General features: G+C 50.0%; 1 protein-coding gene across 3 annotated transcripts; it reads right to left on the reverse strand.

Moving 5' to 3' along the window:
• Positions 1-958: 958 nt before the first annotated feature.
• WDTC1 (WD and tetratricopeptide repeats 1) lies at positions 959-23,945 on the reverse strand. Of its 3 annotated transcripts, none has more exons than XM_085081358.1 (16): positions 23,758-23,945; positions 19,118-19,265; positions 16,688-16,771; positions 15,626-15,672; positions 14,759-14,870; positions 14,151-14,338; positions 13,318-13,500; positions 12,935-13,029; positions 11,698-11,813; positions 10,548-10,623; positions 10,185-10,281; positions 8,688-8,861; positions 5,115-5,350; positions 4,587-4,755; positions 3,986-4,178; positions 959-3,854 (listed from the first exon to the last, which is right to left on the reverse strand). In XM_085081358.1, exons 2-16 carry the CDS (start codon positions 19,223-19,225, stop codon positions 3,657-3,659), a joined length of 2,076 nt encoding a protein of 691 aa, XP_084937484.1. In that variant the 5' UTR covers positions 19,226-19,265; positions 23,758-23,945; the 3' UTR covers positions 959-3,656. The 3 variants fall into 3 exon arrangements, with proteins under 3 accessions (XP_084937484.1, XP_084937486.1, XP_084937485.1); XM_085081360.1 differs by lacking the exon at positions 23,758-23,945 and adding an exon at positions 23,182-23,699; XM_085081359.1 differs by lacking the exon at positions 23,758-23,945 and adding an exon at positions 23,029-23,145.

The following is a 23,945-nucleotide window of genomic DNA, read 5'->3' on the forward strand; positions in this document are numbered from 1 at the left end:
AGCTTCCAACCACTCACTCCAAGAGCTGACCCAATTAGCTGATTGCCAATTCCAGCTATGGATGCTCATTGCTTTGTTACAGCAGAGCTGCCTTTTAAAGCAATAATTTATATCAGACAGGATTTGAAATGAAGAGGCCTCAAAAGACCTTCGGCTGAAAGGTGTCCAACAGGACTTTTTAAGAGAAGAGTTCAAATGAATTCTGAAAATAACAGCCTGGTTTTCCAACTCTCCCTTAAGACCTGCAGCTTGGAGGGTGAGGAAATATTTGGGAGGTTTTGCAGCAGGAACCCAGAGGAAAAACTGAGTTGGCGAGATCCTTTAGCAAAGGCACATCTCTGGGTCCAAAGGCTGGTGTTGGACACAGCGTGTAAGGCAGGGAATGTGCTGCTGCTGACACAGGAACATCTCAGGAGGTCCCTCAGGAAGAGGGTGACTCAGGCAGGTGACCTTGGGTCTGCCGAGTCCCCAGGGCTCTTTCAGAGCAGCTACAAGGCAGGATGGGCTTGTGCATCCTTGTGCTTCCCCTCACCCACCTCTGCCTCCCGGGTTCAGCAGGGACCTCACCAGGATTTTACAGTTTTACTGTCTCCAGCAAAGCCCCCTCAGTCACAGGGACTGTTGGAACAGCTCTGCAGGATGTGCTTCCCTCCCCTCCTCCCAGGCAGCTGTTCCATCCCCACCCCAACACTGGCAGCTCCAAACCCTCGCTCCACTGACAGCTCTGAGTTCCCAAACCTGGACAAATTAACTCAGTACTGACTCCGTGGCCACCACAGCTTATGGGCCACGTTTGGGGCTCCCCAGCCCCCTTCCCACTCAAATTTTTGGAGCCTCTATTGTCATGAAGCACAGACAGCACCCGGCCCAACCAGGCCACCCTCCACCCACGATCACAGAGCAGAAAGGTAGAACAAAGCCACGACGACCCCCAAACAAAACGACACCAAGAAAGAACTAGAACAAAGAATTGTTTAATCGCTTAACCCTTTCTCTTCCAGGGACCAGAGAAACAAGTTTTCTGCTCCTTCTAATGAGGGCAGTAAGGCTCGTGTGTTACCTCTACAACTGCAGGGGCAAAGTTTACGAGATGATCATCTTTAGTACTCGAAAAAGCGAGAAGCAATGGTCACTGCAACACTAAGAGAATCCTAGAGTCTCCTAACGGAGAGCCCACTGCTAGAATACAAAAATAAAGGAGGCATCCCTGCATATCCCAGGCTAGAAAGAGTTAACCAGAAAGAGCAGGAAGAAGCTTTCCCAAAGAGGGGGTTGAAGTAAACAGCAGAGGTCAATAAAGCAACATCTTCTCCTGACTTCCCCAGCATGTTTTTTCCTTCACCAATAAATACAAATTCCTCGTTAACAAGCGAAAAGCAGGTAATCTGCCCACAGCAAGGGGAAAAGGGGCTGGAGGCAGAAAGATTTTTCTCTCCCCTTCTCTCCTATTATTATTTATCTTCTTTTTTTTTTAACCAAAGCAGCCATTAAAAACAGCAACCCGCTGCAGAGGCAGGGAATCTGGTTGCTTTCACACTGCAACTGGCAGGTAAAAGAGCTGCACTGTCTCACAAGGGTAAAAAAACCAAAAAATAGCTGCCACAGCAAAAGGTGAATGGGGAGGGAGAGGTCTGTTCTCTTCAGAGCTTTCCATCTCAGTCTCTCGGTTTAAAAATCAAAGTCTGCAGACGTTGTCTACTGAAAGCTGAAAAAAAGTTTGAGTGGGAGGAGGGAAAAAAAAAGAAAAAAAATAAGAGGATGTGTCTAGTAGGAAGCCTTAAGCAAAAAAAAGAAAAGGGCAGACCATGTCAGAAAGCCACCCAAGTGAGGAGAATTTTCTGCTGCCTCTGGGTTTGGAAGAGCAGCAAGTGCCAGGGGTGCAGCTGGCTACACCCCCAGCCAGGTGAACTCAACAGTCACAGGTACTGTGAAAACAAACCAACCTGCCCCAGGAGCCAAGGGACACCTGGCCCAGGTGAGCTCTGCCTCAGCAGGAGAGGGGAGGCTGATCCTGCCAGCAGAGCTGGGCAGAGCCGTGGGGAGCTGCTCCCTTTGAGGGGCTCCCACAGCACTGCAGAGAGCTCGGGCTTCACCCCAGCACAGAGCAGCTGAGTGTCTGAGGGGCACCCTCAGGTCCCAGCTCTCTCTCTCTGCAGGGAACAGTGTCCTTGGAGAGATGCTGCCAGCTGACCTCTCTCCCTCCTCATCTCCAGGACTGTTCTGGAAGGCAGAGGCAGCCCTGGCTCAGGCAGCCCCGCGCAGCCGCGCTCAGCAGCCAGAGGAGGAACGGGAGGCCTCTCATCTTTCCACGGCAGCAACAGGAAGACCAGGGATTGCACCACATGGAAGAACAGCACACACACATGCACACACTCCCAGACACACACCTCACACCCCTGGGACCAAGGCTAACATGTTCAGACCTTCGGCAGGAAGAGACACGAGACAGCGCAGAGCGGTTCAGATCTCCAGGGGCTCTTTGGTCTTAGTTGATAGTCCTAGAAAAAACAACCTCCAGAGGCGGTTGTAGCACAGCTGTGCAAGATCTGTGGGGTATTTAGTGTTTGGCAACTGCGAGAGGGGAAAACAGGGCTGTGTGTTACAGGAGGGGGAAGGAATGGAAGTACAGTGCTGTGTTTCCAGGTGTGCTCCTGGCTTTGCAGCCAGTCAGGGCATGGAGAGCGGGAAGAGGAAGGAGGGTTCCTGAGAGGACCACAAATCCGTTCCATGTTACACCAACAAGGAGGCAGGGAAGGCCCACCTTGGCCAAGACAGAGCAGCTGGCTGCACAAAAATGCTGCTTCTGACAACTCCAGACTGTAGCTGTAACATTCACACGATGACAACGTTCTCAGCTCCCGCAGAGGTGACACAGCTACACGCCTTGGGCAATGGAGAGGTGCTGTCACCTGCCCCTCTCCTCAGCAGCTTTAGCTACACAAGTCCTAGGTCTCTGATCCAACCTGTCCCCATTGCTGTCACCTCCCTCCATTGGCTCAGGGACCACAGGAGAAGGTATCAGAACAGGGCAAACACATCCTGCCCCGTGGAGCTACACACACCCAGTGCCTTCACCAATCCCTCAGCTAGCACAGGAGGACAAGAGAGGCAATCCCCAGTCCTCAAAACAGCACAGCTACATCTGCTGACAACGTGTCTGAGATGGAAACCAGAAGAAAGATATTATGGGAGAAAACAGGTGTTTCATGGCCAACAACCCTAAACCAGGGGCCTCTAGACAGGCTGGTAGCAACAGTCAAGCTTTCAAAATCACTGCAGTAAATTCATTCCATAACCCCTGCCCTAGGTTTGTATTTTATTCAGGAATTTAACATCCCCCCTGCAATGCAGGCAACAGCCCCTGTACCAGATCATACAGCAGCTCTGGAAAAATAATCACCAGTTTACACTGCTCACAGACAACTCAAAGACCCCTGTTGGGACTAAATTCCACTAAAGGCAAACCCTGGACTGCACAGCCATGGAGGAGGAGGAGGAGGTGATGGTTTAGAGACGGCCGCTCCTGCCCCTGCCAGCTTGTTCTACCCTGTGCATAGTGCGAAACAGTGCAGTCATTCACCAGAGAAAAGTTCAGGACCAAGGAAACTTTGTTCCCTTTCAGCCAAATAATTAGAGGAAGGAGAGGCAGTTCTGTTTTAGCTAGGCCGGCACTGGACTTGCCCCTCTGAGCTGTCTTCATCATCTGAGCCTCCAGCCCCACCACTGGTCAGTCCTGTGATCCTGTACCCCATGTTCAGCAACATCACCTCCAGCGGGTCGGCGTTCATCCGCCTCTGGTTGGCTTGGGAAGCACCTTCCATGTCCACAACCACGCGGCCATTGAGGGTCTCACTCTGCAAGACACAACAGAGAACACTCAGGACCAAAGATGGGCTGTTACTGCTGCTGCAGTGGGAGATCCCAGCAGGAAAAGGCAGCAGGAAAGACATCTGACCACAAGGGAGGCTTTGACTGCAGCTCTTACCTCTGGCCTGGGGTTCCAGAGTCGCACAACTGGGTCGATGCCGCTGGTGGCCAGGAAGCAGTAGCTGGGATGAGGCTGGAGACAGTTCACAATGGATTCATCTCCCTGCAGCACTCGCACCAGGTTGGTGGTTTCCTTCTCCCAGATGAAGAAGGAGCCATCGTCTGAGCCGCTGACAATGTACTGGGCATTGCTAGGGCAGAGGAGCAGAGCCCGGGGGTCACACTCAGAGCCAGGCTCCAGCAGGCTGAGAATCTCACATGGCTTCTATCATCAGCAGGCTGACACCCCTCACACTCACAGACCCAGATAAAGCTTCCCATGCTGGCTCCCTGCAACCCCAGGAGCCCTGTTTTCAATTCCAAATGGATTTCTGGATGCTAGCCCAACCAGGTCCTCTGTGGATCTGCTCCTGACCAGCTGCTCATGCAGCCACACAGGAGAAGAGTTCCTGTCAGCTTTTCCCAACCCTCCAAACCCGTGTCTGTGTCACTTTATGAACACCCACATGGGGCTATATGTGAGGCTTTATCCCATGGAACAGAGCATCCTGCTGCTGCTCACTCCTGTCCTGCAGCCCTGCTACTCTCTGCCAGCATACCTGCCAAAGAAATTGGCCTCTTTGATGTCTGTCGTGGTGTTACAGTGACCACAGTATCGGAATTTGTAGTCGTAGCTGCGCTCCCTCAGCACCATCTCGTCCTCAGAGATGGAGTCCTTGCGGCCTGTGGCTCGCAGCCGGATGGGGCCACCGCCCTTCTTGTCTTCAGCTGCAAGGACAACACATTTCCCTCAGCACCATGGGGGGAGCACCCCAGGAGACCCCAGAAGCCTTAGAGAAGAGTTAAGGACAATTCCAGCAGGGAGCAGGGCTCAGAGCACCAGCTTCCTTCCTTCCAGATTATCTCCTGGCTACATCAGACTCCTTTTATCACACTCTCACTCAAGAGCAAACCAGGACCAGGCACAAGGAAAGAACAGGCTCAGGCCAGATTTTCTGCACAGCAACAATCAATCTCTCTCAGAAGTTGGAGCTTTACTTCAGAGGGGCAGTTTAAGCAGGAAAGTCCTTGTGTGCTCATTAGACTTCAGTGCAACCTTGAAGAAGCCCAGGAGCAGCAGCACTCACCGTTATCATTCTTGGAGAAGAGGGCAGCGTTGATGTCCCTGTCTAGTGCATCGCAGGCACTGCTGTGTGCTTGTTCTGGAAACTTCCCTTTAAAGTCATCCAGACACTCCAGTGCTTCTGCCACGTACTTGAGTTCAAAGAGACAGCGGGCGAGGCGGAAATGGGCCTTCAGGTGGCATGGATTTAGGGATATGGCCTTCAAGCAGTCCCTCAGAGCATCGTAATGGTCCCCATCCCTGAGGAAACAGGAGCACTGAATCAGCCAGCCCTAGCAGCAACAGCAAACATTTTCCACTGCTGCTTCCCAGCCCTCATTTCACTCCACAGCTTGTTGTTTCCAGCTCTCTACACAATCCCACACCCCAGGAGTTCACTAACAGCATTTGCTGTGACTCCAGGGCACCACCTGACCCAGCCCAGCCTCCCCAAGGCCTCTGCAGACGCCCACAGGCAGCTCTGGGATGTGACCACACCAGGCTGCCCCGCCAGCCCTGACCTGCCATTTTAAATCCATGAGAGCAGAGCTCCCTGCTGCAGCACATTTCGGGAAGTCCTTTGAAGATGGAGGATGCAGCAGCCCTCTGGCCAGGCAGCACAGCCCTCCCGTGCCAGGCAGGCTCCCTGTCACAGCTCAATCGTGCCCCTCTGTGGACACACAGCACAGCTCCGGCCCACCCAGCCCCGGCAGCTGCAGGACCTCCACCACAAACAGACAAATGGCTCAAGCAGGAACCTTTTCTCACCTTTAGAGCAAAAAAACTAGGAGTTTTAGAAGTGAGCATTCCAGCAGACTGGGCTGTGCTGGGCATTTGTATCCTGTTTACAGCCTGATTTCCCTGAGCTGCGGGGCTGTGGGAACGAGGATATCTCTGGCTGTGCTCTGGAAGCAGAAGGGACTTGTTGAGCCTTGTGTGGTGCTCAGCTCAGGCTGGCAGGGCAGACACACTTGGGGTACTCAACTGCTCAGAGGCACTACAAGCTGCCTAAACAGAGAGCCAAGGCTCCATTTGATAGTTAACAGTAATAGTAATGTTTCATACCTGTAACCTACATGCCCTACTGTGCCTGCCCCATCCCTGGAATTGTCCAAGGCCAGGCTGAACGGGGCTTGGTGCAAGCTGGGATAGTGGAAGGTGTTCCTGCCCATGGCAGGGGATAGAATGAGATGGGTTTTAAAGACCCTTCCAACCCAAACCATTCCAGGATTCTATGCACTGCACCTACCAAAGCCCAAAACACTCACAAGGAAATGATGAATTCACAGAGCAACAATTTCAGATCACGTGGAACCTTTGCCAGGGAGTCACAGGAAGGTTATTATTGTTGTAAGAGACCACTGGAGGTCATGCAGGACACTCTCCCAGCTCAAACAGGGCTCCCTACAGCACATTCCTCAGGACTGTGTGCAGACAGTTTAATATCTCCAGTAAAAGCGACTCCACACCCTCTGTGGGCAGCCTGTCCCAGAATGCTCTGTCACCTCACAGGAAAGAAACTCCTCCTCATGCTCAGTGAAACGGGGAAGAGGTTTGGGTTAGGGTTAATTAGCCTGGACTCATTAAGGGGAGCTCCAAATCTTGCAGGAGCATGTTTTGCAAACCATTCACGTTCCAGTTCCCTCCTGTCCAGGGGGTTTTGGCCACTCCCCAGCACAGCAGAGGGTGGAATGCCCTGTCCATGAGATCTGCAGCATCAACATGGCTCTCTGGGGCTGCCTTTGCAGCACTGCCAGGGTGAATTCAGGACATGCAGAAACAGGCCACTTATCAAAAAAAGAGGGAAGGCAAGTTACCTGTTAGGATGACAGACAGGTGTCTCACATTTGCACACCCGACTGGGCTTTTAAACTGCTCTGCCACCCTCAAACATCCTTCAAGCTAAGCTACCAGTGTCAGGCAGCCCAACAGACTGGTGTGAAAATGGACATGGTGGGATGTAAAGCAGGCCCTGACTTCTCCCTTTGTTATAGGATTGACTCAGCTTGTGCAAAACTAGAAATCAGCTCAGTACTGCCAACATGTACTGCTGAAAGCAATCCAGAGGGGGATGCAGTTGGCTTTTAGGAGCAAAATTTCAAAGGACAGCCCTTGCAAGTGCTGGAAAATATGAGCAGCATCTTAAGAGAGATGAGCAAGGGGAGGTTAGCAAATAACAGACCTTCCTTTTTTCTTGCTCTCTGTTACTCAGAGAATGAGGCCACAGCAGGACCTGCAGGGTTCTGAGGGTGGCCTGTACCTGTTCTTGCTCCAGACATCAAGAGCACCTCAGAGACACGTGGTGGTTCAGCCCAGGTCACTGTCTGCCTTTCCTCCTGCTCAGTGACATCCCAGACACCTTCTCCACACACCACAAACTGTTCCTAGCAGAAAAGTGCCCCTTTTCTGCACCTGGAAGGTATCAGCTCAGTGCTATTTAAGTCCTACCCCCTGCATGCCACAGAAACCCACTGTGTGTATGCTTTTCACATCTTCCTGCTACCCAAAACTGTGGCAAAGCAGTAGCTGACACACTGGAAGGTTCAGATGTGCCAGCACCCTTCGGGAGAAACGATTCCTATAAGAAAAATGTCATTCATGAGATCAGCACTCAGCTTCTGTGTTCCATCCCTTAATCCCAACCTATTGTTCTTCTCCCTCTGAACACTGAGGTCTTTTTGAGGCAGCTCCCAAATCTCTGCTATTGCAAAACAGCCAGTAGGCCAGTTACCAACAGTCACAACAACTGCTGGCTGCTCTTTATCTTGGCAAGAGAGGAGAATTCATACTGGGGATTTCAGCAGGGAGAAGAGAAGGATATCCTCACAAAGCAAATGGAGATGAAGGACCACAGCTATTTTAAATATGTTAATGGCAAGTCATGCTACTCAGTCTTACTCTGCTCAAGGGGACAGGCACTAAAATAACTCAGCTCTATCTTGCAGATGCAGCTCTGGCCACTGGTCAGAGCAGACATTACCTACTGCAGAGGCTGACAGGGTGTTTTGCAACCATCAGGGCAGAATCCCCTCCAGACTGCAAAGATCTGCCACCTCCCCAGATCCCTCCCAGAGGTTTGTTTCCAGTCAAGGGGAGTGTGGGTTAACTGGGGTAACACAGGAACCACCAGGTCTGAGTGTCTGCAGTGTGAGGCAATTGGATAAAGCAGCAACCAAAGCCACCCCAGCAGCCCTACAACAACCTCCTGTCATGAGATGTTATAAAGCACAGTCACCATTACGTCATGTGTTGACAGCAGACTTAGAGCCCTTCTTTAATACAGATCAGAACCACCCAGAGAAACACAAACACCCTTGGAGACATCCAGAATGCTGTGACTCAGATGTGAATTTTGGGTTTCTTTTTAAACAGAAAAGGACCAGGACTTCACTCAGCACACCAGTAGGTGAAACAATGGGCTGCTACCAGCTGTGCCTCCCCAGAATCTCTCCAACACAGGCTGCTGTGCCATCCCCTTGTGCCAGAGGTGCCCAATTATGGCTCAATCTGTTAACCCCAAACCCACCCACCCAGAGGGAAAACACGTCCTTCAACAAGGTGGCCCTGGAAGTCACCTCCAGCGACACTGCCCCCTTACCACTTGCGCTTCATGTAGGCAGCAGCTCTGTTCCCGTAGAGCATGGCATTGTTGGGGGCCTTCTGCACAGCTTTGCTGTACAGCTGGATGGCCTGAGTCCACAGCTGGCAGGCAAAGGCCTCGTTGGCTTGTTGCTTGATCCTCTCCAGGTATGGAGGCAACTCCACTTGAGGGCTGCAGGGGAAGAAGGGAGCAGCACAGAAAAGTGGTACATTAAGTCTGCCAGAGTCTGCAGTGTTTAGCTCCAGCGTAGCTAATGCTCACTGGGGCTTGAAAAGAAAAGATTCAGGAAAAGGCAAAAGGGACTCTGGACTCTGAAGAACCTGAGTTTAAGACGAAATTTTGGTTTTGACCACAGAATCTCAGAATTATTTGGGCTGGAAGAGACTTTAAAGCCCATCTAATTCCACCCCCTGCTATGGGCAGGGACACCTTCCTCTATCCCAGGTTGCTCCAGCCTGGCCTTGGACACTTCCAGGGATCCAGGGGCAGCCACAGCTTCTCTGGGCACCCTGTGCCAGGGCCTCAGCACCCTCTGGCAGTCTCACTACATCAGTGTGACCATCATTTGACTTTCCATTTTTTCTTCTACAGAGAAACACTCCAAATTGAGCAGTGGGTATTTTAAGCATCAGTCCTCACCAATACATCTTTGTTTCAACTGCACAAACAACACTTCCAATCCTCTTTTAGCAATGCACAACAATGCAAATGCAGAAGCATCTGAGCTCAGCAGGCCCATGCTCCGCAACCCAAAATTCCAGCCCCGTTCCCACTGCCGCGGTGGAGAGGCCATCTAGAGGAGAGGAGCTGAAACATTCCACAGAGTGACTTTGGAGCAGCCCAGACTACCCATATATGGTATTAAGTAAGTGTCTTGAATTTGAACCGAGTCTCATCAGCTGGAGGAAAAACAACCTCCAAGATGTGCTGCTGCTGCTTCACCCCAAATGCATTTTGCTCTTAAAGAAAGAAATCAGAACGAGCAATAGAAGAAGCTCCATCCACTCCTAGCTCCCGTGCTAGGAATGGCAGTAGTGATTCCAGTGTTGTTATCACAGAACAATTTTGATTGCTTGAGTTCAGTTTGCAGCAGGCAAGTGCCCAAAAAATGGCAAAGGGAAGCAAAGGTTCCTCCACCTGGCAGCCTCTGCCACTATCAACCACTTCCTGCAGGCCAGGAAGCAACAACCACTCAGGACACTTTGCTTCCAGGCCTGAAAAATCATTTCTTAATTTTGTCCACCTTAATTCATCATAAGAGAGGAAAAATCCTCATGGACAATTTGTCCCAGGATGCTCTTGCCTGGTCTCACTCCTGTTCACAGCCAAGGCACCAGAGGCCAATACAGCCCCAAGGAGAGAAGCCACTTAAAATCCAGCAACAAGGCAAGTGGATTTGCACTTCACACCTTTTTGGCAGCACCTCACCCTGGCAAGAGGCAAAGGACAAGGACAAAGGCATAGGACCCCCTGGAGGGGCAGCAGTGCCCTCACCTCACGTGTGTCCTTCCCTCGGACAAGCGGAAGCCGTTGCTGTGGAGATGAATCCCATTGGACACTCCATTGGTAGAGGTTTTTCCATTCTGCACTTCTGAAGGTTAGAAAATATATATATATAGCCATGCTAAGTATCAATGTAGGTTATACAAACTCAGGGTATATTTTACAGCAGAGCCAAGCCAACGTGTTTTGTCCCTCTGCAGAAGGATTTTGGAACTCAGGGTATGAACTGCACTGCAGAAACAGCCCAGCAACACCCACTCCTTGCTTCATTTTCCTCCTGCACCCTGAAAATGAGTTGTGTAGCACAGAACTTCACTCTGCTGTTCACTCCCTTTGCGACAGCATCACACTTACCCCCTGAAGTGTGGCACTTCTTTGGGAGAAGAAAAGTGTATGGTCGCTGTTTGTATGTCAGATCAAACAAATAGACCTAAGGAAAGGAAAAAGAGCATGTGACAAGTCTGCAAAACAGAGATGCTCAAGTCAGAAATAAGAGGGCTCAATGTGTGCACAGCTCCATGTTTGTGTTTGCTATTTCCAGTTTTCTCACTGGGAATCTCGTTTACAGATGGACACACATGGGATGGCAGCAGTAACTGGGTTGTGCTCCAGTCCAGCACTGGGTGCAGAGAAAGTAACACTGAGAAACAGGAACCTGGTCTTACTCCACACCTGCAGAACTTAAAAGATGACCTGACCACTGACCAACCTGCTCAGAAAGCTTCATATTTCAATTAAGCAACTAAGATATTTCAATTAACACCAATTAGAAGAAACCAAACACCCACTGACAGAAAAGAGGTGGGACACTGAAAAGAGTGAATAGTCTAAGATGAAACTAGGATTTCCTGAGAAACTCCCAAGGCAGTCCTGTGAAATTCTAATTTACAGCTGTACTGTGACAGCAATGGACAGCCCAGGCCAGACCCACAGCTCACCTTCTCCTACAGGGAGTGAGTGCATGTGTGAGAAAGAGCTGCAGAGGACAAGCACAGTGCAACCTGCCCACAAGCAAAGGTCCTGTTTAATCCATGCTGATTAATGCTGTCAGAAGGATTTTCTCATTCCATTGATAGGCTTTACAAAAGATCCATGAATATCACCCAGAGCTTAAAATTAAAGCAATCAATATTCCAGGTGAAGGCCTTTGCTTCTCCAACTTCCTTATTCACTACATTCTATTACAGATGCAGTTTGATGTTTCAAGAATGAGTTATGAAATCCTTTCTAGGTCAGCAAAGGTCAGTTCCAGAACCGGTTTTGTTTATTTTCTTTCTCCTCTTCCAGAGAGTGAAATGTGAATTGAAAAACCCCAACACAACATGGTTTAACTTTGATCAGTGACAGCCTAACAAATATATCCCTAATCCCAAGTATTTAGTCTGAATTAATCAGAAAGCAGTTTAAAATCAATCACATTACACACAGAGAAGTTGCTGTACCTGTTTTCAAGAGCACAGAACAATGTTCAGTGACCCAATGTGAAGCTTTCCTGCCTCCTTACCTGCTCCCCTCCCATGTTGACCAAGAGCTCAGTGCCATCAGGGCTGAAGGTGACATACGTGGCCACCAGGACCCTCAGCCGGTTATTATAGTCTGGGAGCTTCACTGGAAGGTGCCCTGTGGAGAGAACAAGTCCATAATTACTGGCTTAACTCCTAACTGTTGTCTTTGTTCTACCCCAGCTGCTCCCTTTTACCATGGGAGCCACGGAGCACAAACACCTATGGGATTTTCCATTTCCTACTGTTTATTGGATTCTTCCATGAGAAACCAAAACAGGCACAGGTGCTTCCTCACAGGATCTGGGTATTGATGCACCATCCCTGAAGTGTCCAAGGCCAGGCTGGATGGGGCTTGGAGCTACCTGCTCTAGTTGGTCTAGTCTACCATGGCAGGGGTGGAACAAGATGAGATTTAAGGTCTCTTCCAACCCAAACCATTCCAGGATTCCATGATTCCAAATTTGCACAGTCATCTCCACATGAAGACAAGAATTATAACTGCCTTGTTAACAATGAGCCTGCACAACCCAGCACATCTCAGTTGCAGGGATTCACTAGGATTTGGCTTTTGTGATTTGTGGCCATCTGCAAATACCTCCATCCTCAACCCCCTAATTAGGTTTCCTTAATAAAGCCCTCAGCACAACCAAACCAAAGCTCCTAAATATTCAGCTCACACACAGGTTCTGTTCTTCAGACAGCAGATGTGTTGCATGACAAATTCAGGGGACCTGAGGAATCCTCTAGTGGGACTCATCAGGAGCAGGACTGTCAGAACTGGTCTGCTGAACATGCTGGCCTGAGATATTTAAAAAAAAAACCAAACCCAAACATTTTGGGGAAAAGGGTAGTAAATAATGAGCACTGGAGAAGAATGTCAGCTAGATTGCTCAGATACTGCATCACTGATTCCTCATCTGCAGGATGAGGACAAGTCACTTCTGTGCCAGAAAGATTTTGAACAGCAGCTTTGCTGGGACCAGTTCCAGGAAAGCCTATAGAGCTCAGGTTATAGCCAATCCTTGGCTTTCAAGTAAGAGTGACAAAAAGACATTTATGCTGGACAAGCAGCAGCAAGGCCAGCTCACCACCCCAGTGAAATAACCTCCAATTCCACGGAACATCCCATGGAAGAGATCCTCTGAGCAGGGGGTTTGTGTGTGACGGTAGAACTCTGCTTCTTCAGGCAGTGAAACCCCCAGTCCCCCCAGTGCCACCCCAGTGCAGTGCTCATACCTGCCACGTAGTACTGAGCCGCCCCGTCCGGGAGGGGTTTCTGCCTGTCACAGAACGTGTGCACTCCAGCTGAAGGACTCTGCTTCATGCTTTTCCTACCCACAGAGAAGGACACCCTTATTGTAACCACAGCATTCACCTGCTGGAAGCTTCACCTACACTGGCACTCCCTGTCCACCCACGAGGACAAGGCCACACAGCTGTGGAGTCCCCAGCCTCACACCATCCCAGTGTACTCATCAAAAAGGCTTTGGGTGATAGAAAAAACTCCATCAAACTTCCCAGAAACAGGCAAGTGCTGAATCCCTGAAATTCCCTCTTCCCACCAGAGCCCTGACCAGACTGCTGTAGCAGAAATCTGCCCCAAAGCCAGGTGCTGTTACCTGTGGTTGTGGATCATGCGGATGTCGTAGAGCCGCACGAAGGGCCCGCTGGCTCCCACAGCCAGGTAGTTGTTGTCCTGGGGGTTCACTGTCAGGCACTTGGCCTCCACCAGCTGCCCACAGTACTCGGTCAGGTCTATCAGGACCTCGGAACGTTTGCTGTTCTCCCGCAGGTCGTACTGTCTGCAGAGGGAGGGGAGTCAGGCAGCAGTGTCAGGGGTAATAGAAGCAGCAGAAGAGGTTCATGGAATGTCCTGAGCTGGGAGACACCCACAGGAATCATCCAGTCCAACTCCTGGCCTTGCCAACAATCCCACCCTGTCCTGAGAGCGCTGTGCAAACACTGCTGGAGCTCTGGCAGCCTCAGGCTGTGCCCATTGCCTGGGGAGTCTGGGCAGTGCCCCAGCACCCTCTGGGGGAAGAACCTTTTCCAGATATCCAGCCTAAACCTGGCACAGCTAAGAGAGATGACACCAAGGACATGAACAACAGTCATTTGTGCCACAGGTTGTTGGAAGCACCTCACTTCAACACAAAGTATAGCTCAGTATCAGGATAATCATTAAATGCAGATCTATAACGCACACAATTTTTTTAAAGCTCCAAATTAAACTCCAAGTCATAACCTGTTCCTTTTCTAGCCTCCCTTTCTGGCAGAGAGGAAAATGGAGGAGCTGAGGAGAGTATTTATGACTCTACAAGATAAATCTTTCCAGTTTTAGGAAAGGGAGAGATGAGTTTAAGCTCTTTAGTACAGAGACAGCCTCTTTTCAGGTCTGGGCACAGCACACATTGTGATGGTTCCCAAACCCAAACCAACTGGAATTCTGTACCTGATTAACCCATCTTCTGCTGCACTCCAGAAGGTGTTTGGCCACATGGGAGCCGTGGCAATCCTCTTCACTCTGTTGGTGTGATCTCCAAACATGTGCACAGTCTCCTTGACAGTCAGGTCATGGACATGCACCTTGGAATCTGCAGCTCCCGTGATGAGGATTCGATCGCCCGAGTGCGGCAGGAACTGCGCGAGAGGATTGGACACTGAGGCTGGAGAAGCACTGAGGCTGCTCACATGGACATGCTGGCAGTCATGGAGCAGGAATTCTGCTTCAGGAGCATGGGCTAAGCCACGTTATTCACTCTTACACAACTCAGTGTGCACACTCAAGAGTTACCAGCTACAGCAGGACACATAAGAGTGTCTTCATTTACACATCCCAATTTGCTTCAATCATTTCCTTCCAATTCACTGAGAGAAAAAGCCTCAGATCTGCATAAACTAAGTGCAGTGTGAGACTTAATCCATTTTTCCTGATAATTAGAAATATTAATTTTTTGGGGAGGGAAACTGTTTGCAGGAAAATGTTTCCCAGCAAGGATTTATCCTCTTGCTGCCCAGGCTGCTGATTTTGTTAGCTGTTCATTCCTTCTAACCACGTACCTTGACAGAAAAGATGTTTGCAGTGTGTCCTGTGTGCATAGAAAGGAGTTTCTTGTGGTGCAGAGGATCCCACACAATGGTATGCTGGTCATCAGAGCCAGAGGCCAACAAGCTGAAAGAAACAGGAGACAAATATGAACCATGAACTCTTCTGTCCCACACCATGCCTGAGTCTGTGGAGCTCTTGGCCTTGTCCATCCATTGGCATCTGAACCAAAGGAATCTGACATCTGCAACTCCCAGCTCTTTAAATTTCCTTGTAGTCAAATCTCTTCCAAGCACATGAAATTTTCACTGGTAAATAATTCTGAAAAGTATCAGAGGGCAGACTTTGGATGCTGTAAGAGGCACATCCATAAATATCCACTCTTCCTTCCATCCACTCAGTTCTAATGCAGAAACTCTTCATTCCACTTGGTTAATGGAAGTTGCTCTTCAGTTTCCCTCTAAAATTGCAGAGGGGTGAATTCTCTACCTCCCTCCTTTGGGTATTTGTCCCCTAGCAGCAGCTTTTAACAGCATGGTGAAGGGGGTGGGGAAGTGTCACCACCAACTCAGCAAATCCTAAAGATCCATTATAATCCATAATACCACTTAAGAGAAGAGAAGCAGCCTTCAATCTCCACTTCTTAGTCTGACCATTTCCCTTCTGAACTCACTAAAGGGGCACTTCTAATAATAACCAGATATATTTAACAAAATAAAGCTTCTTTTGAAGCGTGAGCTCTACTACAGCTCAAACTTTGAGCTTGAGCTCCACTTTACAAGAAATGGGAAGCAGCTGCTTATAAGATATCCCATACCCAACTCTTGGGAAAACCTGGGGTTGTGGCTTTGTTGATCCCCCAAATGAAGCCATATACTTACTCTCCTTTTTCATTCCATTCCAGACAGTTGACACACCCAGAGTGACCCTGAGGGAAGGAGACAAGGGAAGATGGTATCACTCAAACTTCAGATTTATCAAACAGAGCTGTTCTAAGACAAGGACACAGTGAGCTCCCCACAAACAACTTGTTCCAATACAAGCAGGTTTTTCAATTTTTTTATTCCAACCCTGCAAAAAAATGCCACACACTTGGTAGATAAGCACCTCCAGAAAAGACAGACATGCTAGAGCAGTTGGGGTAGAAAAGGCAAAATGAAACAAATAAAAAAAGGTAGTGTTGAATAAAATGGCAGTTTAGTCTCAGAGGCTACAGCTGAAATCCCGCTGTACACATGGAAAGGTGACTTTGCTTCCAAAGCCCTTGGCTAGGCTGACAAATTACATGTACAGGCACTCTGGGAACACAGGGAAAATGCACTTTTGATAGCTCTGTTAGAAGCACCTTGCTGCTGGGTGACTACATCATCCATCTTCATCCACATTAACCACCGACTGCACCAGGAAGTGGGGGAGCGTTTAGCAGTGTTTGATGTGGAAGATGTGACTGAAAAGGGGGACAAAAGAATCCTTTTTCTCCCCCAAACCAAGATGACTGATGTGTTAGAGGCTGGCTCAGGTGGGTAGAGCAGGGTGTTGATAATGCCAAGCCTGTGGGTTTGAGCCCCAGATGGACCATTCACTTAAGGCTTGGCCTCGATCATCCCTGGGGGTTCCTTCCACCTCAGAATATTCTGTATACTCTTAAAATCTTTCCTAAGGTATGTCAGAGTGCACTACAACCTGTTCCTTAGGGAGCTGAGTATGCCAAGCAGCTGACAATTGTCTCCTTCAGGCATCAGTGCTAGGATTAGATGGTGCCCAGCCTGTTAAAGGTTCTCCTGTAGGTGCACCAGGAGGTGCAGAAAGCTCACACAAGCTCTCACTGAGCTACTCCTGGCTCTGATGCAGTTTGGGGCACTAAGAAATCAGTAGTTACCTCATAAAAGAGAGAATTTCATACACTCCTCAGTAAGGAGCTGGTTTGCTCTCTGGTCACTCACCTGCAGCTCAGCCTCCAGCCCCAGGCGGCGGATGAAGGGGTCAGTGACGTGGTAGTGCCGCTCGAAGCCCAGCGCTCCCCTCTCCTGCAGGAGCAAACAAGCAGCACACTGACTACAGCAAACTCCTCTTGCCCTTTCTGAGAAGATTCTGGAAGTTTAAAAATCACCCCAGGTATTGGGGTGTCCACAGGTCCTGAACTGTAGTAGGGAGACACAGAATCCCAGAACGGTTTGGGTGGGAAGGGATCTTAAAGCCCATCCAGTTCCACTCCCTGCCAGGGCAGGGACACCTTCCACTGTCCCAGATTGCTGCAAGCCCTGTCCAGCCTGGCCTTGGACACTGCCAGGGATCCAGGGGCAGCCACAGCTTCTCTGGGCAACTTGTGCCAGGGCCTCACCACCCCCACAGGGAAGAATTTCTTCCCAATATCCTGTCTAACCCTGCCCTCCTTCACCTCAAGGCCATCCCCCTTATCCCATCACTGCATACCCTTGTGACAAGTCCCTCTCCAGCCTTCTCATCCTTTGAACATCTCCAGGTGGGCAGATCATAATTTTTGCCCCTGAATGGGTTTAAAATGCCACGTAACACAGAGCCAGGCTCCAGCTGGGGAGCCAAGAGCAGCTCTGAGAGGCCCTCACTGAGGCAGAGTTAGCTGACCCTACTTGGGGCCTGAAACAGAAGGAAGAACTTGGGAATGCTTGTTATTATGCCTTTGAGATGATTTCAGCAGGGACTCAATCCTGAGGGCAGCAGTACTGGACCAGAGCTGCTTAGGAGAACTCTGTCCATTCCAGAGCCTGCCCAAGGCACCACGGCTGAAGCACTGTGGAGTGGAACTGGCCAGCTTCCTTTCAGGATGGGTTATTCCTCAGCCAGGGAGCTGCAGTGCCACAGCACAGCCTGTTCCAGAGGGATGGGAACAGCTGCCACAGAACTGCGTCAGTACAAATGAAGGTGAAGGAAAGCAGGACAGTTGTTTCCCCTGTGATCTCACAGGGCTCACAGATGCATCAGCAGATGGCTCTGATGAAAGAAGGCCAACTGCAGAGGCAGGAATGAAGGAGACGGAGTGCAAGTCAGATTTTGGATGGAACATCTAATGTCCAAGGAGATTTTTCCCTAGGACTTGACCCGGCCATGGTCCCATTCTGTGCCGTACTCATCAACTTTATCCTTCATCATCAGCATTTAGAGATGGGAACACCAATGTCAAAATCACCCCGGTGGTGCCCAAAAAATCACCCTGGTGGTGCTTTGAGCACATCAGCAGTCCTACAGCAGACACATAAGTGCTGAATTCCCTTCCCAGCCCAATGCTCAGTAATGAACTCCACACACCAAAAGCTATTTGAAGACAAAATGGAGACAGACATAAAAGGACTGGAGGCAAAACAAACCAGGCTTTTTGTAAAAGCTTCCACGACAAACTTCAAACCCCTTGATGTATTTTTGTGGAGAGCACTCCTAAAGCACTGCAAGGCCCATGCAAGGTGCTGCAGGTATAATTCTGTGCTATTGCAGCCTCAGTGGCTTTGTGAGGGCTGGGGGGTAGGATATTGCTTTTCCTACAAGGAACTGCCTGACTTAGCAATCTTCCCAAGGTCACACATCAAAGTCTGACAGAGCAGACAGTGTGAGACAGTCCCAGGCTAAGGCTCAAACCACAGAATCAGCCCCTCCTTGTTAGGGCAGCAAAATAAATCTTTGCACATGGATTAAATTACAAGCTTATAACAGAGTTTGGTACCAAACTGCAAAGTGAGCACTCAAGCTCCCAGTTCCTTATTCTGGCTACTCACAGATCCCTCTCCTGAATGCTGATTATCAGCAAAGCTGCAAATGATTTCAGGCCTCTGAGTCCAAGCAATAATTGCCTATTGTGTCTGCTGCAGCCAGTCCTTTCACGTTGATATTCCACAAATGCAGCCATCAGATGACTGATCCCACCACTGCACAAGTTTTTTTTCCCCTACACAAAGGAAGCAACACAGCGCTCTCTAAAGAGAAGGAGACAGAGAGGCTGTGACAGAGATCATTAGCTTTACTACAGTCAGAAATACCTCTGATGGCAAGATCACACAGGGAGAACACAGAAAGCAGAGAGGGAAGCTGGCTAAGGGCCTTTGTGGTGCCTAAACACAAGCAGCTCTCTTTCTCTCTTAAACTCAAAAGGAACAGAGCTGCTGATGGCAAACCAGCCCAGGGAGAGGAACTGTGCTCCTGTCATGCCAGACTTCAGCCCAGTTCTCCATTAAGGACAGTGACAGGTCCTGTGTGTTTGTTCTCCTAAGCTCCTTACAGAGCTTATCAATATGTAAGTAACAGAGATCTCTACCCAAGTAAAGGCAACACCAGGAGTTTTCCCAATCCAGCACTGACTCCACCTCTCCCCACCCAACACCCCTGAACACAGAGCTCACACGTACCTTGATCTGCCTGTGGATGATGTCTCTGGTGATGTTGGCTTTTGCCATCTTCTTGCAGTGGGACAGATGAAGAGAAGCTATGGGAAGAGCTGCTGTGCATCCAAGCATTCCAGCCGAGCCAGGATCCACACTGAGGGCATTCAGTTACCTGCAGGACAGCACAGGAGGGGACACAGGCAGGGACACCACACGTTAGGCCATTTGCACACAGTGTCAAGCTCTGTTTCCCAGAAACAGTGGTGGCTAAGAACTGAAAAGTTTGGAATAAAGGCTCCTGAAGAAACTCAAGGAAGGAACAACATAAGAATGAAGAATGTCTGACTCAAGACCATTCTTAGTTTGTGGAGAAATTCATGACGAGCAGAATTCTAGGACTACATCAGCCTGGAAAATCCATCTTTCTATGCCAGCAAAACCCCTGTGAGTCCAGGGCAGCATCCCCCACCTTTACACAGCACTTCTCCCTGGGAACCTGTGACCAGTGACTGATGGTCAGGGAATTTTTTCCAGGGAAGTGACTGATCCATTAACCCCAAGTCCCTCCTCAAAAGACACAGGGACAAAATCCTGGCACATCTCAGCACCTCAGTCTTGTCTGCAGCCTTCCACTTCTCTTAGTGTTTCCCTACAACATTCCCAGGATCTGTCCACAGTCTCCCCTCTCCAAGCAACATCCAGCTTTCTCCTCTTCTTCCCTGCCAGGCAGATTTCTTGTCTTCATCTTTGAGAGCAATTGAACTTTGCTCTTAGGACCCCAACAGGACAGGCTGTCACCTCCCGACTGACAAACACCCCACTGGTTTTTAGGAGTATTTTTGTCACATTTCTCACCTCTAGTTATGGCTAATTTCTAATCAGCTCCTTTCTCTTCCAACAGCACCAAACGACCTCAAGGACACACGTGGAAAAATGCATGTGCATGGAAAGATCCAAATCTCCCATATACAGCCATAAATAACCCACACCAAGAAGCCAGTTTAGAGCTGAATAAGTCACTGCAAAACCATTAATACCCTATAAATCCACTGTATGAACAGGATGTCCAGAGGGAAGGAATATCTAAACCCCCCAAAACCACCACCCTTCAACAGACCCAAATTTCCCAGCTTTTCAATGAAGTCTCCTCTGTGCCAGCATTTTCCACCTTGTGGAACTCTGACACCCACCCTGGCCAGGTGAGAGCAGCAATACTGCTGCTATTTCCAGGAGTGTTTTTGGCACTATTGATGTGTTGTGGAGCTTCCCAGCTCTCTGGACAAGCCATTGCCAGCTGAGGTAACTCAGAGGTGGCCCCAATAGAATATTGTAGTGCAGCTCTCAGGAGGAGATCAACACAGCTTAACTTTACTTCTTAAAAGATAGAGGTGAGGAAAATCATCCATGAAATCAGACCTTGGGTTATAGGCTTGGATAACACCCAGTCAAACAGGAATGCAGGAGCCTAAGGTGTCTCTCTTTCCTGGAAAGTGCTTGATTTGGCAGCTGGATGTTGTAAAATGCCCAAAGGTCTCCCAGAATTTGTGTCTTTACTCGGCCAAGAAGACTCCAAGAGCCTTTCCTCCTTTCCCTTTGCTATTCTTTGTTGCTCAACAGGTATTCCACAGCTACACAGGCTTCTGCAACTTTTAAATTATCATGGAATCACAAACAAAGGATTAAGATGTCCCAAACTCTCATTTGAGATCACATTTTAAGCATTAGCCACAACTGATCATAATCCCAGACTCCCATTCCCCATGGATGTGATAGATGCCTCGTTCAAGTATTAAATAAATAAAAAATAAATAAAATATATATTAAGTGTTCTTTACACTAAAGACTGTTGACCCCACCACTGTACAAGTAGATCCAGCCTCCAGTTACAAACTGGCCCTGGAATAAAACGTAAAATCTCCCAAGATTTGTAGGTCTCCTGGAAAATATACGTAATAAAAAACAGACAAAAATAAACTGTGCCTCCCAATTTCTTAGACACAGAGGCTTCCAATCATGAAGCCCCTCCAAAGAGTCTGTCTTTGTCACCACGAAGGAATTGGAAACTCCTTGGAAATTTCCACCATGGAAATTGGTAAAGGATGTCCCTCTTTGGGCAAAACCACAGTGCAAATTCTGCTCTAACCCATCCTTGGCTTTTAACTAACCCTGCACAACCAGCTCCTGGTGGAGTGAGGGATTAAGTGCCAGAGTGAGACACAATTTAGGATAAATCTGCACTGTTGCTACCAGGGCTGACTCCATAAGCAGCTTCACTTTGGCTATGCATGAGATGATCCCAACCCTCCCTATCTCTGCCAGGCTGGACAGGGCTTGGAACAACCTGGGCTACTGGGATGTCCCTGCCATTGCAACAAGATGATCTTTAAGGTCCCTTCAACCAAACCACTCCATGATTCCGTGACCACGACCTCTTTGGGGTCATTTCTCAGATGACACCAGGGCACATTTCTCCACCACCCCTCAAGGACAACCTTCCCTCATCCCTCACTGCTCGAAATCTGCCTGAACACCCCAGACAGGACTAAAAACCTGGGATCAGTTACAGCTGCCACCTCTTCTCAAAATGCTCCCAGGAGCACACAGAGCTCCAGCCCACCTGCAGCTCCCTGCATTCCCTCCTGGACTCTCCTGCTGCTGCCACACAGAACTCCAGAGGCACAAACAGAACTTTCGCAACACTTGGCCTTTAAATCCACAGTCAAAAATTAACAAGGCACAGATTTCTGTGTGCTCCAAATCTGGCAGGCTCTGTTTACACTGACAGTCATTTAAAAGCCCCTTAAGCTCCTGGGAAAGTACACTTCCACAGGGTGCTCCAGGGCATGGGGAGGAAGAGGAGTAAAAGGATTCTCTACTCTTCCAGTTTTCCTGGAACTCTCACTCCAAGTCTGGAAACAAAACCTTGACACTGATAGCACAAATAATTCCATCCATTTAACATCAAACACTCCCAACACAGCTTGGATTTGGGTGGTTGCTCCTCTGCCAAGTTGTATTTCCCTCTCATGGAACCACCTGAGCACCTCCCACCCACAGCACCACAGTGACAGTGACAGGCCCTGCACAGGGGGGTCAGAGCTCCAACCTGGGCGCCAGTGCCCTTTGGAAAAGCTCCATCCACCCCAAGGAGCTCACAAAGCAGCAGAACTCCTGAAATCAGAAGTTTTAAACAAGCAATCCAATTCCTAACTGCTTGGATGTGCCCAAGTTTCTCAGGCTCCACACTCAAGGTCATTGGGAAAAAGCAGCACTCTGCACACCATGAGCCTCTGGATACACGACTCATCCCAAGGCAAGATTCCCCAGACCCTTCCCGTCACGATTATAAACTATTTCACCCAAGCATCACCCAGGGCCCACCTCAGGAGGCTTCCTTATCCTCACAACTTATTTCCCTGTCCTCTTTACCTTGACTTTCCAAGAGGTCACAGATTAAATTAAAATGTATATATATGTAGATAGGAACTTTTTTTTTTTTTGAGAAATCTGGAAAACCAAGAGGGAATGACCTGGTTAGCAGTAAACACCTTGTTACAAGAAGAAGATCCTCCAGCTGAAGGAGCTGCCAGGAGCAGCAGTGGCTCCCCAGGACAGATGGCTGGAACAGGCAGCCAGGAGAAGAGGTGAGATCTGAGCCCTGACAGAGCCGGCACGAGGGGACTGTCAGGGAAACTCTGACACACTGAGGCCACACCGTGCTGCCAGCTCAGCCCTCCCACTGGAACTCTACCTCTCCCTTGACGCCCAGCTGACACATCCATGGGAAGAAGGGAAGATGACAGGCAACACTCAGCCCAGCACAAGCAACATCCCAGTGCCAAGGCTCTCACCGCCCAGTAGCCCCAGGAAGGAGTTTAACTGGTAAAGGAGGAGAGGCTGATCCTCTCCAAGGAAAGGCGCTGCAGGACACTCACCAGGGCAGAGAAAGTTTCTGTGAAGGCTTTAGCAAGGGGACAGCGAGCAGGGAAGGGAGCAGGGCAGAGTCACACCCAGGGGAGAGGAATGTGAGGACAGGGCAGTGCCAGGGGTGGGAGGGGGAAAGGGAAGTCAAAAAGCAGGAGCTGTACCTGGCAGGGAGTAGTAGCAGCAGATGATGCAGGGCTGGGGAAATGGGGTGAGGGGCTGGGTGGGAGGACTGGATAAAGGAGAGACCCTTAAAAGGAGTCAGGCTCCTGGTGAAGAGAAGGGGGTAACACCTCGGGGGGACAAGGAGGCACCTGACAGAGCCTGGGGTGGGGGGAACTGATGAGAGAGACAGGGTGGGTATAGCTCAGACGGAAGGGGTATAGGGCAGGCAGGTGACAGGGCAGAGGGTACAGGGCACACCTCACGGGAAAGGGAGCACGGCTGACAGGGAAGGGGCACGGGGGGTGCCTGACCGAGAGAATGGCCGGGGGAATGTAGCTGGTAGGGAAGGAGGCACAGGGAGAAGAGCTGACAGGGAACGGACCGGGCACAGGGGAAGAGCTGACAGAGAAGGGGCCCGGCAGATGTGGCCGAGAGCGAGCGGGTACAGGGCAAGGCTGACAGGGAAGGGGACACGGACGGGCGGCGGGCAGGGAGGGGGATACGGGAGGAGAGTCTGACAGGGCGGGGGAGCCACGGGGGCGGCGGGGCCCGTTTGGCCCGCGGGGGCCCGTTACCTGTCAGGCCTCCCGGGCGCTAGCGCAGCGGGCAGCGGAGGTTGCGAGGCTCCATCCATGCGGGCAGAGCGGCTCGCAGCGCAGGGGCCGCGGCAGGGCCCCGGCCGTGCCCCCCGCCCCGGCCCTGTTTACCGCCGCCAGCTGTCCGGGGCTGCGCTGCGCCCCCCGCCGCCGCGCGCTGCGCATGC

Source organism: Lichenostomus cassidix, chromosome 23 (assembly GCF_008360975.1).
Source record: "Lichenostomus cassidix isolate B80296 chromosome 23, HeHo_3.0, whole genome shotgun sequence".
NCBI lineage: Eukaryota > Metazoa > Chordata > Aves > Passeriformes > Meliphagidae > Lichenostomus > Lichenostomus cassidix.

Bases quoted from the DNA above. Each gene is read 5' to 3' on its own strand.
- WDTC1 (XM_085081358.1), bottom strand. From the start codon at position 19,225: ATGCTTGGATGCACAGCAGCTCTTCCCATAGCTTCTCTTCATCTGTCC. The intron at 10,624-11,697 runs GTAAGGAGGCAG...TCCTTTCCTTAG, and splicing joins TCAACATGGGAGGGGAGCAG to GTCTATTTGTTTGATCTGAC. The intron at 3,855-3,985 runs GTAAGAGCTGCA...TGTGTCTTGCAG, and splicing joins TCTGGAACCCCAGGCCAGAG to AGTGAGACCCTCAATGGCCG.